This window comes from Octodon degus, unplaced genomic scaffold (assembly GCF_000260255.1).
Source record: "Octodon degus isolate 3935 unplaced genomic scaffold, OctDeg1.0 scaffold00205, whole genome shotgun sequence".
Taxonomy (NCBI): Eukaryota; Metazoa; Chordata; class Mammalia; order Rodentia; family Octodontidae; genus Octodon; species Octodon degus.
The window spans coordinates 3,784,764-3,796,902 of record NW_004524781.1 but is presented as its reverse complement, the minus strand read 5'-3'; the positions used below and the strand labels follow the sequence as shown (position 1 = coordinate 3,796,902).

Genomic DNA, 12,139 nt, shown 5'->3' with positions numbered 1-12,139 from the left:
TCCATTTTGTATCTGTGTATTCAAAATGGTTAGGATAGATATATAGTTACATTCTCTTAATGAATAGAGGGATTTGTTCTAATAGTGTTTGTAAATAGTATATCATCTCTGCATCTTGTATAGTTTTTAATCTTAATGAGACCTTAAGGTCATAGTGTCTATATTGTCTTCTGGTGGTGTCAAACCAAGAAATCTTTATTGAGAAAGGAATGGCTTTATGCCCTTAAACATAAGATTGACATAACAGAAGCTGATGTGTTGTTACATTATTTGTTGATGAGAGATCAAAGATATATAAACTAACTTGAGTATAGTGATCTTATTTTACCCAAGTTTTACCAACTACATTAGTATGAAATTGTATTTCAGGTTGGGTCTTTTCTTTTCTTTTTTATATTAATTTTATTGAGAAAGAAGTAGCAATGAAACAGTTTCAAAACAGGTTAGTAGGACAGTTACAATAATTAATACATTGTATATTATTGTCTTTGTAGTAGTTATTCATAGTATAAAATGCACACATGAGATCTTCTCCAAACACTATTAGTTCAAAACTTTCTTCTCATTGAACTAAGAGAAAGTAACTATGTATCTATGTTAATTATTTTGTATATACAGATATATGGTTTTTTCACAACAAAATGGTCCTTCATTTATATCCTCCCTGAGGTTATAAATGAATATATAATCCAGGTTATGCTGAGCTGTAAAAGACTCAAGTCAAAAGGCTCTGACATTGTCAGTCACATGTCTGTAATTCTAGTACCATCAGAGACCACTTGACCACACAGGATTACCCCACTGAATTCACGCACCCACAAAATATGAATGGCAATGGAAAACCCTCCTCTAAAAAAAGTAAAAACACACTCTTATAGAGTTACCCTCCATGGCTGAGTGCCAGCTCAACTCTAACCTTGTTGAGGCAACACTGAGGCAGACAGCAAGGTCGTGATTCTGGCTCAGTGTCACTAACAAGTGCTCAGCAAGCCCAAAGAGGTACTTCTACACAGGGGCTGGGGGTTCTATCCCCGGTTCTGCCATGCCAGTCCCACCCTGGGGCACACTGAGACAGCGGTCGAGACTGGGCGTGTCTGTAATCCCAGCACTTTGGAGGCTGTAAACAGGGGATCACTCTGAGTCTGATCTACATAGTGAGACCCTATAAACCCTGTTGTATTCCATTGCCATTTAAACATTGTAGGTGCATGAATTTCAGGTTGAATCTTAAAGTTGGCAGAAAATTTGTTTTAATTTCTCTCTCCTCATTTTTTGGTTTATTCTTTTCAATGCTTTATTTTAGCATTAAATTAAATATATTTCACTGATTACTTAAACTGAGCAATGATGTTAGTGAATAGCTGAAAATCCATGCATTAAAACCTCCCACTGGGTTGGGGAGATAGCTCAGGCAGTGTAAGTGTCTGCCTGGTAAGTGCAATGATCCAGGTTAGATCCCTGGTACAGCCTGCTACAGAACCCCGGGTGCGCAGTGCTGGCCACAAAAATCGGACATGGGGACACATGTCTGTAATTCTAGTACTGGGGAGGCTGAGACAGGAGCATCACTATGAATCCAAACTGCATACCAACACCCTTTACCAAATAAATGAATGAATGAATGAATGATTAAAAAGATAAAGAAAAACCTCTCACTGTCTGGCTTTCACATGGCAAATGTGCTCTGGTGATTTTGTTTTCTGCTTAGGTTGTCGTACAGCTCCAACAGACTTGGTCTTCATCTTAGATGGTTCCTACAGTGTTGGCCCAGAAAATTTTGAAATAGTGAAAAAGTGGCTTGTCAATATCACAAACAACTTTGATATAGGACCGAAGTTTATTCAAGTTGGAGTGGTGCAGTACAGTGACTATCCCGTGCTGGAAGTCCCCTTGGGAAGCTATGATTCAGGAGAGAATATACGGGCAATGGTGCAGTCCCTACACTACCTGGGAGGAAACACGAGGACCGGGAAGGCCATCCAGTTTGCGCTTGATTACCTTTTTGCCAAGTCCTCGCGATTCCTAACTAAGATTGCGGTGGTGCTCACAGATGGTAAATCCCAAGACGAAGTAAAGGGTGCGGCCGAAGCAGCAAGAGGCAGTGGAATAACACTGTTTGCCATCGGTATTGGTTCAGAGACTGAAGACGCGGAGCTTAGAGCCATTGCTAACAAGCCTTCCTCCACCTACGTGTTTTATGTGGAAGACTACATTGCAATATCCAAAATAAGGGAGGCAGTGAAGCAGAAGCTCTGCCAAGGTGAGTCTGTCTGGTATAGGCAGCGGCCGTAGCTCGTGCATTATGGGGCTCCCTGTTCATCAGCAATGGCCTAAGTACGCCCTACACTTGGGTCAAAGTGCTTGTTAGGTCATGACTGAGGTGAGCACAAGTTTTTGTGCCATAGTTATTTTGGATGAATATTATTTTTAGAAATCCTTTCTAAGAAAATCTACCAGGAAAAATATTTTTGCTACATTTGATTTTCTGCCAGTTACATCTATGAGGGTAGAAAGTAAAGATAAAAACAAAAATATGTAGACTCCATGTCATCACATAAGTTTTGCTAGTGAAATTTTCTATTTATTTATGTATTTGGATTTTAGGGAAGGGTCTATGGGGTGTTCAAGGTCTCACTACTAGATTGGACTCTTAGTGATCCGCCTGTTTACAGCCTCCCAAGAGCTGGGATTAGAGGCGCGTGCCACCACGCCCAGGCTCAATCACCGGCTCAGCGTGCCTGGGTGCGGGGCCAGCGCAGCACGGCTGGCCTGAGGATCAAGCTATTTGGCCCGCCCTGCTAGTGAATTTTTCTGTATTTTTCATTCCAACAGTGTGTTCCTGTTTTTTTCTTAATGCATGCATTTACCTATCAGCCTAAGGATGCTGTTATATACAAATTCATAGTCAATATACCCTACTGTATATATAACTTTTACTGCTAGCATGACAATGAACAGTTCCCTGTGGTAATTTATCTAATAATTTCCAGTTTTTATACTTTTCTAAATTTTATTTATATAAAAATAATAGTGAATAACTTTGTATATAATTCTGAATGGGAACCTTTTTCAGAAAAAAAAAGTGTCAAATTACTGACATTTAAAAAGGTCTGGAGAAATAGCAAATTTTATACTCAAAAAAGACTTAAAAATTCCTCTTGGAGAACATTTGAAAAATAAAGTAGTACTTAGTAATTTATGTTTTTATTAGTTCTTCTTTGAATATTGAGAAAAAATTAATCAGTAAAACCATCTAATTCTGGGATTTTCTTTGTCTCCTTAATAGATACAGATCTGTTTACATGTATTATTTTTTCATAATTCAGTTTTGGCATATTGTACTTTTCTAGACTTTTATTCATTTTTATAGATTATAAGATTTTGAGGTATAGAGTTGTTTATACAAATATATTATTATATTTTTATTTCTATTATATCATTTTTAATTTTCCCTTTTCATTTCTGATTTTATTGGAGTCATTTCTCTTTATCTTAGGAAATCCCAGAAAGGAATTTGCTAATTTTATTAATTTTTTTTAAAATCCAACTTTTTCTTTTATTGATTTTTTTCTATTCTCTTTTTTATTTATTTCTGCTCCAATGTGTTTCATTCCTTATTCTAACTTTAAGCATATTCTTCTGTGACTAAATTGTTGAAGTGTAAAATTAAGTAATAGCGATATTGTAGATATTACATTAATTTGCTTCTTAGCACTATTTTTTATTACTTTGTAAGCTTTATTATATATTTTTTGTCTCTAAATATTTCTATTTCTTTCTATATTTAGGACAAGGTCTCCAGGGTCTCACTACGTAAATTGGACTCGTAGTGATCCTCTCGTTTTCAGCCTCCCAATTGCTGGGATTGCGGGTGTGCGCCACCATGCCCAGTCTCAATAGCCATCTCAGCACATCCCGGGGTTGGGGCCGGCACGGCAGGCTAGGGGATCAAACTCTAGGCCCCTGCGTCTGCCTAAGGAGGCGCTTTGCTCTACTGAGTTATTTGGCCTACCCCTTTTAGGGGAGGTTTATTTTTTGTCTTTGGTGTGGAGGACTGAACCCAGGGCTTCCAGCTTGCTAGGCAAGCATTCTACAGCTGAGCCAAATCCCCAGCCCCTTTACCAGCCCCTTTTATTTAACTTTAAAATGAATCTCTCGTAAGCAGCATATAATTATATCTTACTGCTTTTTCTCCATGCCCCCTTTCTCTGCATTTTCAAGAGGGAGTGGTTATTTTTCTCTCATTGCTGAGATAAAATACCTGATGCTCAAAATTAAAGAAGGAAAGATTTATTTAGCTCCCAGTTTGTGGCGGTTTCATTCTATACTTGGCTAGCTCCAAGGCAGAGGGAAGACTGCAAATGCAGCAAGAGCAAGAAGGGAAGAGCAGCAGAGAGCAGCCCCTTCCCCTCCCGTGAGTTACATGCAGGTGGCCTGCCCCCCGGGAGAGAGCACGCACGCCCAGAATCCCAGCCTTGGACCATGAGTCAGGCGAGAATTCTAGAAGTTGCTCCATGACTACATGATGTCTTTGGGGGACAATTGATACAACACGTAACAAGGAGTTAAATCCACTTACATTTGAATTAGTTTCTGATAGAGAACTATTTCTATTGTTAGTTTGTAGATTATTTTCTGCAAGTTTGTAATATTGTTTCCTATCTTGTTGACTTCTTTGTGTTTATTGATGTTTTATAGTTATATGCTTTGATTACATTTTCATTTTCTGTGTGCTTTTCATAGGCATTTTCATTTTGGTAATATAAAATAGCACTTAATCATAATATATTTAACCTAACATCTTTAATTACATAAAAATATCTATGTACAATTATTGCCCTGTATTTTGTTATTAATGTCACAAATTTCATCTTATGTTGCATATCCACCAACAGATTTTATCATTATTACCATTTTTATTTTTATCTTTTGCTTTGTATACCAGAACTTACATAAATGGGACTTGTGTAAGACCCTTTTTTATTCTGTATTTCTTTATATATTTACCTTTGCCAGCAAGTTTTATATTTTGTTATACATTTGTATTATTGTTTAGTGTCCTTTCATTTCAGCTAAAAGGACTCCTTTCATTTTTCTTATAAGGCAGGTATGGAAGTTTCAAGCTCTTGCAGATTTTGTTTAACTGGGAAAGTATTTTTTTTCTCCTTCATTATTTAAAGATTGTCTGGATTGGTTGGCAGTTTTTCTTTTGTTTTTCAAGATTTTCAATACATTTCTCTTCTCTCTCTCTTGCTTGCTCTCACTCTTCTCTCTCTCACTCTCTCTCTCACTGTGTGTGTGTGTCTGTCTTTCCTGGTTGACAAAATTTCCATTCAGATATCCAATGATAGATTCAGAGAAGTTCTTCATGTGAAGTTCTCTTTATGAGAAGGTACTATTCTACTGCATTGTAATTTTTATATTTTTCTTTGAATTTACAATTTAATTATATGTCTTAGTGTAGATATTTTCTGACTTTGCTTTAGCTGGAGTTAATTGGCTTTTTGAATCTTGATATCCATTTTCTTAACCAAGATATATATACTCTCTTTCTGAGTGCTTGATAGTGTACCATAAACAATTTGGGCATTTTTCACTTTTTCTCATTTTTAAAAATTCTATTTACTGGATAGTATGACCTGTCCTTGAAATGGTGCATTCTTTTCTTCTTCGTAGAATTTGCTGTTGAACACTGCTAATGAATTTTTCAATACAATTATTGTATTCTTCAACTTCAATATATTGTATGATTCCTCTGTATATGTTCTTTTTCTTCATTGATATTTTGTTCACACATTATTTTCTTCAGCTCATATGGCATCATTTTTTAATTTTTTTAAGTTTTAGTTTATTTTGAAAAGTAAAAGCAAAGCAAGAAAAATCAGAAACAAAAAGAAACAAGGCAACATACAACAGTACATATGTTACAGATTTTCAAACCAAGAATAGCTTATTAACAATGGTTGATATATTATCTATTTTATCATCTTGTCTGTTGTTCAGATTAGCAGATATCATTCTATAAGTTTGGACATATGGTTGGATATTAGCACTTGCTTTCAAGAAACCTTAAATATTTGTTTTTGTCTCTTTTTTTCTTTATGTTTTTTAAAAGTTTGTTTTAAAGAGAGTATAGTAATAATTGATATGGCATTAGAAACAGTACACTTATGAGACCAAGATGTCAGGTGTCCAACCTGGTTTCTGTATTATACATTGCTGTCTTTGAAATTGTTTAGATCACAGCTCGGAGCATACAGAGTTTGTCAAGGTGAAAATTCTGCACATTAACTGCTATTTTCAAAAGACTGATGAAGATTTTCAGTACAATCACCTCAGCCATCCTGTATACATACTTGCATGTTTCTCCCCTGCCTTTTTTCTTATCTTTTCTTTTCTCTCCTATTTGTTTGCATCTTTATGACAGTTATTTGAGTTTTCTACATGGTAAGTCATATACTTCCATTACTTAAGTGTTGGTATGCAGAAATTTGTTTGTTGTTCCTTTGGTTGAGCTGTGGTTCCCTACTTCAGTGGATATCTTTTAGTTTTGTTTTAGGATACACACGTTTGGGAAAAGTAGTCACTTCCTCATATATAGAATTGATTGGAACAGGAAGAGAACCTCACCAGTCAGCCATCCATCCGGGGATTTAAAGGCTTCTGGAACACTTGTGTTTGTGTATAAAGCAGCCTCCCTGGGCTTGTTCATGCAGCTCCTTTATTTCTTTTTGAGATAGAGTCTTGTTGCCTATGTTGCTCTTGAACCCTTGGATTCAAATGATCCTCCCCTGTCATTCTCCTAATTTGTTGGGACTACAGGCATTTACTGCTGCTACTTCTGTTTTTTTTTTTTTTTTTTTTTTTTTTTTTCATGCAATTTCTCAATTAGAAAGAATCCTTTTTCAAAAACTTGTACTCTCTTGTTATATGTAATAGTACTGCAATCTTTCTGGTTCTATAGCTTCAAATAACCCCAGACAGTCTTTGTTCTCAATCACCAATAATCATCCTAATTATGTAATTTTTTTCTGGCTCCATATTATTGCCCTTAGTGCTCTTAGATAGTTGCTATTCGTTTAGAAGAGCCAGAGCATCATATACACATTCTATTCCTCTAAGGTACTTTGTTTTATATATCATGATTAAATCAGTTCCTCTGGAATTGGCTGGAACTTCCAGATACACTGTATTGGCCAGTTTTCTATTTCTTTCTTGAGTCGACTAGGCACAGGATTGGTAGAACAGAATGAGGAGGGAGAAAACTTTATAATTTGTTCTTGTTCACTTGATCCCTGAAAGATATCTTCCTTAGTTGTCATCAAGGGATTCCAGCTGTTTTAGTTAGAATTACTGTTTCTTATTTTGATTAGGTATGTTGAACTTGCCTTAAGAATAGGCTCTACAAAATTGCTTGAGTGTATTCTGACTTTTGGGTGGTACACGAAATTTTGTATATAGTTTTAAAGAAGTCTATGATACTTCAGCTTAGAAAAATCAGAGGACAAGGGCTGGAGAGATAACTCAGTGGACTAAGCACAGGGACCAGGGTTCGATCTCTGGCACCACATGCCGCACCAGCCCTGACCCTGGGTGCACTGAACAGGCTGCTGAGACTGGGTGTGGGGGCACACAACTATAAGCCTAGCGGTGGAGAGCCTGGAAACAGGCAGATCACAATGAGCAGGAGCTGCATAGTGAGACCCTATATCAAATATATAAAAAAAAGAAAAAAGAAAAGAAAGAAAAAAGAAGAAAGAAAGACCAGAGGACAGAAGTGAGGCCTGACTTTAGGTCTACCTGAAGCGTCTATGAAGAAGTTCCTTTTCTCATTCTGTGAACAGTGTTGGATTGGCTATGTAATTTTCTATCATATGTATTAAGACTTCATCCATATAACTGAGTTTTATAGTTCTAATTTACCTGAAAATTTTTGTTTTAGAACCTCCAGAAAAGCTCATATATATATATAACATGCTGCTGATTGTTTATAATTTTTCAGCTTAGAGTCCAGATATTTTATGATATCTGCATTCAAGGATAAAACTTCTCTTTCATTTTCTTGTGGCAAATAAAAAATCTTATGAAATGAGAAAGAAGAAGTAGAGAGGGATCATGGGAGAGATATGCAGACACTGCCAGTTTCATTGGACTGTTGGGGTACATCAATAGATTTGAATTTTCTACTTAGAGATAATAAAGCTATATTTTCAAATAAAGAAATAGTATATTCTTATTTTGTATGAAAATTGGTTTGAAATATCAGTTTTGGATATCAACTTTTTTTCTGTATTTTTTAGGGAAGGGTCTACAGGGTGTTAAGGGTCTCACTACTATATCAGACTCATAGTAACCTGCCTGTTTACAGCCTCCCAAGTTCTGGGATTACAGGCATGTGCCACCAGGCCCAGTCTCAATCGCTGTCTCAGCAAGCTTCAGGGACGGGTCCGGCTTGGGGGGCCCGGGCATCAAACCCCTGGCCCCCGCGTCTGCTTGCAGTTACTTTAAACCACTGAGCTATTTGGCTGGCCCTTGGATACCAACTTTGGAGTGCAATTTGAATATATATATTTGGATATTCTAAGGAAAAATAGAATTACTATGATATGATTCAGAAAATATACAAATTAGATCATGTAAAGCTTGCTGTGTTTATAATTGGATCAAGTTGTGGCTATGCTGATGTTTATTTATTTACTTATTTATTTTTGGCAGAACCGAGGATTGAAGTCAGGCTCTTCAGCTTGCCAGGGAAGCTCTTATTCTACTGAGCCATCTCCCCAGCCCCTATGCTGCTATTTAGTTAACCATTGCTGGGAAAGAAATAAACATGTAAATATTTTCATTAAATCATGTAAAGTAGGCCAGGTATGGGGGTGCATGCCTGTCACCCCAGCACCCAGGAGGCCAAGCCAGGATGATTTCTGTGAATTCAAGGCCAGCCTGTGCAGCCTGTGCTCACAAAGTGAGTTCAGGGCCAACCTGACCAGCATAGAGAAACCCTGTCTCATAAAGACAAAAAAAAAAAAAAAAAAAAAATTACCCAAAGTTGTTTGCATGCCCATTCTGCCTTCTCTCTGTGAGCCACTCTCCATAGTAGATAGTGCTTAGTTAAATACTGTTTCTCCTAACCTTTGCATCTTCCTAGGTGTCAGCAGGTGTAGACTCCTGGATGAAGGCAGTGGCTCCACACTTAGCAACAGAGCACATTTTGGAACGTGAGGGTCAGTGTGCTGTAGAGGCACAGGGACATGTTAGTCACGGGGCTCATTTGTCTGGTTTAGAAGAACACATTTTATATATTACAGCTCAGGAGAGTTTACATTTTAGCATTTTATTTACTCAACATGATACCTGATAAAGCTCTGCCAACTCAAGCAACAATGAAAGGAGTAAAGAATGAGGCCGCGGAATTCAGTAATACTATGTACTCATATGCTAACACATAAAAAAAAATGTTATCTTTTCTTCATAATATTCAAACAAAGGAAAGAGTAACTTTACAAAATCTTATTACATCATTATTTTAAAATAAAAAATTTAATATCCAAATTGGTAAAACAATATAAGTTACTATCTCATAATCTTTCGGAGTTGTGTGAAGGCATCTGATTTATGTGGCTTGTATACAACCTGATTGAAGGCAGTTAGCATTGTCAGAGGCTTGTAGTGTATCCAAAAATATATATTTTCTACTTCTTTAGGGATAATAGTGCCATATTTTCCAATAAAGAAACAGTGTTTTTGTATTATGTATGAAAATTTATTTTGGGATATTATAGGAAAAGTAGAATGACATGACTTAGAAAATATAAAAATTGGGGTCTGTAGGCTACTTGGAGCCTATTGTTCCCCTTATATTGAAAGAAATGTTGTTTAAAAGATCTATGATGAGAGAAGAGTGATGGCACATGCCTACAGTTCCAGCACTGTGGGGGGTGGAGGCAAGACGATCACAAGTTCAAGCCCAGCCTCAGCAACTTGGTGAGATTCTCTCTAAAAATAAAAATTTAAAAAAAGAACTAGAGATAAAGCTCTGTGAGAGGCCCCTGCCCCAGCCCTACAAAAGAAATCTATGTGTACTGCCCTCCATTGTTTGTTATGCCTATATTTGGTAGACATCTTCCTCACATGACAGCTGCTCAGCCAAGTCGTCCTAGACCTCAAGGTAGAAAGATTATTTCCTAGTAAAGGAGAGTGAGGTCATTAGTTTGTAATGAGAAAATAGACTGAGTGATTTTGGCAATGCCTTCATTATTCATCATCTCTACTAAGCAACTATATTGGATTATTTATTTTGGCTTTGCTATTGTTATTGTACTGGCAATAAGCTATAGCTGAATGTATTTGGCTGGTCTGTCTGGATCCCATGTATTCAGTTTTGTGTTATTCTCATAGAAGCATTTTAAATAAAATACAATTTCTTATGATTTTAGTGATACCAAATTATTTCTACCACTAAGCCCTGAGATATAACAGAAAACAAATATTACTGGAACTCAGTGTTTAAAATTAATGTGGAAGTCTCTACTCATCCCCCAAATATTTCCTATTCTGAGTAGTCGCTAAACATATTTGAATAAAATGAAATTATAACATGAGTCTGTTTAGGGATCTACTTGGGAATTTAAGGGACCTATTTGGGAATTTAGTTTAAGGATCTACTTGGGAATTTTCCTCTTGATCTTGCTTCTGACTGGACTGGTTTAAACTATTTTGATTTGTCTAAGTTGTTCTACTTAGCAGTTGTAGGTGTTATATAAGGTCTCAAGCAAGTCTCTTCTAGTGTTTGATTTTTTTTTTTGGATGGTAAGAAACAACATTTTATATAAATATTTGACCCAATATGAAAAAGACAAATTATGTACATGATATAATATACAACATTGGGATGCAAACAGATATGAGAAACAGGTATGTTTCTCATATATCTGTTGTCAAGATATGAGAAAGACAATGTGTGTTTTTGATGAAGTTGATTTGTTCTCACATAACTAGTGTTTGATTTTATTGGTATGTAAAAGTGTTTACCTTTTTCTCCTAAAGCATGGATAAAAATTGTTCATAATAAAAATAGAATTTAAGCACAGTAAGTGTCCTTTTAACTCTTTCTCATAGTTAAGAATATGCAAGCGTGTAAACTATTTGAGCACTTCATAATTTGCTTTTTAATTCTTCATGTGATGATCTTATCGATCTGCTTATGGCTGAGCAAATTGGGGAAAAATAGTCCACAGGAAATGCATACTGTAAAATTATTTAAGTATGTTTTCTCTAATGACAAATTGTAGTAGTGATAAAACATGGCCTTCTTATGATTATTAACCTATTCTCTGTGTTTCACAAACTGCAGTGCTGCTTCCTGTTACATTTTAGAAACTGCACTGGTGTAAAGGGTTTTTTATAGAGCAGTGACGATCAGCATCCTGTGTTGTGGACCTGCATGCCATGTGAAGCTGCAGCGCACTTCGTAGACACCGCCACATCTGGTCCCTGCACAAGCCCTATGCACACCTATGACCTAATGGCCCTGGAGAGGGTCCAGAGGTTCATGGGACATAAGCAAGGATCAGGCCTGCAGCCAAGGCTCCTCTCTAAATCTGAGCTGTTCATCCCATTGTTATAATGTCAAATTTAACACATTTCCTGTTAAACTGAATTTCTTTTTTTTTTCTTTTTCTAGTTTTAATAAGCATTGTTCTTTATACCCTTCTCACCCCACCCCACCCCTGCCAGAAGAAATCCTAACCAGATGGGTTCAGTTTTAGTTGTTGAATTATGGCTTGGAGCCAGGCAGCTGTTACTGAGAACACTTGTTCCTGCCTGTCCTGACTGAGCATGCAGGGAGGTCAGCCTGCTTCTCCAGGTCCCTTCCACCTTCTCTCCATCCTGCCACTTACCTAGGAAGTTAATCCTCTGATCCGTGAGTGTGGCCCCTGCGTCCCTGCGTGGGCTGTGAGCATAGTGGGGAGGTCTGTCCTGAAGAAGGCATGTAGGCTGAGCCGTGCACTGTGGGGCTGAGGGTCCCCACCCTGTAGAGCCTCACTTGCTCCCAGGACTGCACTGGCCTCTTGTGTGCCTGCTCCTGTCTGCTTGCTGGTCAGTGCCAAGCATGCTGGACACAGGGATGTGCCTGATT

General features: G+C 37.1%; 1 protein-coding gene across 2 annotated transcripts in view; it reads left to right on the top strand.

Annotated features, from left to right (window-relative positions):
* The window catches only part of Col21a1 (collagen type XXI alpha 1 chain), a 243,648-nt gene that overhangs the window by 86,737 nt on the left and 144,772 nt on the right, over window positions 1–12,139 (top strand). For both annotated transcript variants that reach the window (XM_023704842.1, XM_023704841.1), the window contains exon 3: window positions 1,709–2,260. In XM_023704842.1, the coding sequence (XP_023560610.1) occupies window positions 1,709–2,260 (552 nt within the window). The remainder of the gene's footprint in view (window positions 1–1,708; window positions 2,261–12,139) is intronic.